This window comes from Etheostoma cragini, chromosome 7 (assembly GCF_013103735.1).
Source record: "Etheostoma cragini isolate CJK2018 chromosome 7, CSU_Ecrag_1.0, whole genome shotgun sequence".
In the NCBI taxonomy this organism is placed as follows: domain Eukaryota; kingdom Metazoa; phylum Chordata; class Actinopteri; order Perciformes; family Percidae; genus Etheostoma; species Etheostoma cragini.
Window position 1 is genome coordinate 27,226,707 of NC_048413.1, and position 3,618 is coordinate 27,230,324.

Here is a 3,618-nt window from a genome sequence, read left to right on the forward strand (position 1 = left end):
TATTTTAACATAGGGGGGTGTATACTTATGCCCCCTGTATTTTAACATAGGGGGGTATATACTTATGCCCCTGTATTTTAACATAGGGGGGTGTATACTTGTGTCCCCTGTATCTTTCAAAATATCGTTGCTTTAAGTGGTGTGTGAGAGAGAGAGAGAGAGAGAGAGAGATGGATAGATGGATAGATAGATAGATTATGGCTGCTGTTTTAGCTAACCCTTCCTTTCCCATCATCTAAATGTATTTTGTCAGCAGAAGAAGCAGAACACCGGCAAAGGTGGTAAGAAGAAGAAGCAGGTCCTGAAGTTCACGCTGGACTGCACCCATCCTGTGGAAGACGGCATCATGGACGCCGCCAACTTTGTAAGTCCAACACTCATCGAATCTCCTCAACGTGCAGCTGTGGATGTGTTTCAGGTTTCAACAAATCAGATGCAATCAACGTTAGTGCCGAAATTAAGAGGGAGCCACGTCCGTTTTCTAAAGAAAATTCACACACGCGCTATCCCTGTGGTCATGAAGACCTGTCTGCCAAAAGTACCTGTTAGCAGGTACCGGGGACTTTTATTCATGGCTGAAAACCAAAAAAGGCGAGTAGAATCAAGCAGGTTCCACGTAATGGAAAAAACAGCTGCTAGTAATTAAATGAAGTGTCCTTCACGTCGCTTTTTGGATCTAAACTCAACACTCATTAACTCGTTAAAGTCTAGTCTGTATCTTCGACGTTCCACTTCTGGGATTGCCCTCTGCCGCCGGACGTCCGCTCCCTTCCTCTGTTTCCGTTCTAACCTCCGCACGTACCGGGGACGTTTGTTTCGTAATGTAAAAACCCAAAAAGTGGAGGCGAGTCGAGGACGTACCGTGCAGTAGGAAAAACCACATTCGCGTCACCGAGACAACCGTTCACGGCTGTGTTCACTAGCGCTGTCCTCGACTAAAGAACGTCACAGTTCACTAAGACTTCCGTGATTTTCTGATTTAATCGACAGAGCTGTGTGTGGTTTAGACTAGAAAAGCACAATATAAATATAGTTAATTTACCAGCTGTAAAACTGAGTTTCTACACAAATAATCCTGCAAAAGCACCAATTTAAATCTTGTGTTCACCAGAAATGTGCTCATAAGTTCCTTGGAAAGGAGTGGTTAAGCATAAAAAAGCATAAAAAATGACTTACAAACTAAAGAAATCTGAGTCGACGAATACCAAAACCACAGATTAGTCGACTGATGGACTAAGAGGGGACGGCCCCGGTGTCTACGCGTTGCGCAGGGTCGTACCATTCAAGCTGTTGAACCAGTTCGTCAATTTAGCCGACATGTCTGAGGCCGACGCTCAAGGGTCGAATCCACCTGAACCGAGCAAGGCAGGTGTGAACTCACCTTTAAGGAAAGTATTAATTAACCCATCGCTGTGAACATGTCAGGTTTTCCCCAAACGGCAGGTATCCAGCCTGAGCATTAAGATTGAGACACGTCCTGCTATGTCCTGCTGGGCCTTGTAATGAGCATGGTCTGGGCCCGGGTCTGGGTCTGGGTCTGTCCCAGGTTTCTGCCTAAAAGGAAGTTTTTCCTCCCCACTGTCACACTGTTGCTTGCTCTGGGGGAAACTACTAGACCTGTTGGGTCCTTGTAAATTCTGGAGTGTGGTCTAGACCTGCTCTATCTGTGAAGTGTCTCGAGAAACTCTTATTATGAATTGATACTATATAAATTGAATAAATTAAATTGAATCTCAGAACAGTGTCCACGTGGCTGTCCGTGTGTGTGATGTTTCCTCTGACGTGTGTTTTTCAGGAGCAGTTCCTCCAGGAGCGCATCAAGGTGAACGGGAAAGCCGGTAACCTGGGCAACGGTGTGGTCTCCATCGAGAGGAGCAAGAGCAAGATCACAGTGTCCTCCGAGGTGCCTTTCTCCAAAAGGTGAAACACAAAGACACTACCCCACGGAAAGGAAAGTCAGAAGGAGAAAACACTGGCGTTAGCATTGTCGTCAGAAAGCATAGAACATCAGCCTAGCGTGTTACCTGTAAACCAGAACCAGAACCAGAACCAGCTTTATTCGCCAGGTATGAGGACACATAACGGGAATTTGACTTAGAGTGGAGGACGTCTCCGGCAGGCAGCTATGGATCAGCGTCACCACACGCTTTCTGGAAAAAGGGTCAAAGCAGACAGCAACATAATAACATACAACATCATCACAATAATGCACAAGACAACACGCAGTACATGTGATCACATGACGGAGTTTTTAAGGTGACTGGGGAGGGCAGAAAAACACAAGAATGACATATATTACATGTAACACCTAAGAAAGAATGGGATGTGGAAATCAGCGGATTCGGTGGCGTAGGGGGTGCATGAGAGACGGGCAGACCTAGGACAACAGGACCAGGCCGATCCCCGTGGAGACAGCCAGAGCTGGGCTACCGGGGTCCAGGTCTTTCTGCAGAGTCGAACGGCGCTCCCGTCACACGATAGCCGCCTCCGCTCAGTCTGGTTCTTATATTCGACAAAATGGCCGCAGCCGCGTGCTTTCTTGTGAGAACTCGTTATAGTCTTAACCGCCTCGTCAGCTCCAGTAAGCTCCTCGCTTGTCACGCCAAACACCCTGCACGCTTCCTGTCCTTCCGCCATGCTAAGGCTTCTGGGTAATGCAATACAATGAACCTTTATCAACGCAGACTCTACTCGTGTTTTGTGGCTTTTTCGTACTTTTTTTTTTTTTTTTTTTTAGTACCACCTTCGTCAAGGTCCCAAGCAAACTGAGGCGATACCGAAAGGTGACGTGAAAACCTGCAGACTGCTGATTGGTCGGAGAGAATCGCCACTAATTACTGCGTCATCGCTAGCGACAGACCGGGTGTGGAGGGGGGGGGGAGTTGATGGACACAAGATGGTATCCAGCAGTGTTTATTTAAATTTAATAAACAGAGACCTTCCTCCGCAACGCTGTGGAGGAAGGTCTGGCTACGAGAGACTACTTCGTCCACGCTAATCGCATCTCGTCCCAGTTAGATAGTAGATACCGAGAACACATTAAAACAAATGTATTAAACTTACTCTGCAGATATTTTTAAAGGCCGGCTTCATTGTGAATTAAATCCAAAGTGTGGCGTAAAATGAACAGGAAGTGACAAATCAATGAAAAGAAAACAATGAATCAACTTTAAATGACATCAGTCATCCCGCCTGCTCTGAACGTCAACCTGACACCGTTTCATTCCCGCTCTGCAGATACCTGAAGTACCTGACGAAGAAGTACCTGAAGAAGAACAATCTTCGGGACTGGCTGCGCGTCGTGGCCAACACCAAGGAGAGCTACGAGCTCCGCTACTTCCAGATCAACCAGGATGAAGAGGAGGAGGAAGACGAAGATTAAATCGACAATTCATCAGATTTTGTACATTTAAATAAATCTTGTTTACAGTACAGAAGATGTGTGCCGTGTTTGTCTTTGCACTGTTCCAACAACAAACCTTTAATTCACACGCTTACGTTGACTAAAAGAGGATTTAAACAAATTAGGTTCTGGAAATTTAAGTATACACCCCCCTATGTTAAAATACAGGGACATAAGTATACACCCCCCTATGTTAAAATACAGGGGCATAAGTA

At 46.0% G+C, this 3,618-nt stretch overlaps 1 protein-coding gene across 1 annotated transcript; it reads left to right on the top strand.

Moving 5' to 3' along the window:
* The first annotated feature begins 217 nt into the window (after window positions 1–217).
* Window positions 218–3,437, top strand: LOC117947211 (60S ribosomal protein L22). The gene is made up of 3 exons (XM_034875888.1): window positions 218–364; window positions 1,796–1,920; window positions 3,238–3,437. The coding sequence occupies exons 1-3, from the start codon at window positions 347–349 to the stop codon at window positions 3,380–3,382; spliced, it is 288 nt and encodes a 95-aa protein (XP_034731779.1). The 5' UTR covers window positions 218–346; the 3' UTR covers window positions 3,383–3,437.
* The last annotated feature ends 181 nt before the right edge of the window (window positions 3,438–3,618 follow it).

Coding starts and splice junctions, on each gene's coding strand:
- LOC117947211 (XM_034875888.1), top strand. Junction 1,921..3,237: donor GAGGTGCCTTTCTCCAAAAG/GTGAAACACAAA, acceptor CCCGCTCTGCAG/ATACCTGAAGTACCTGACGA.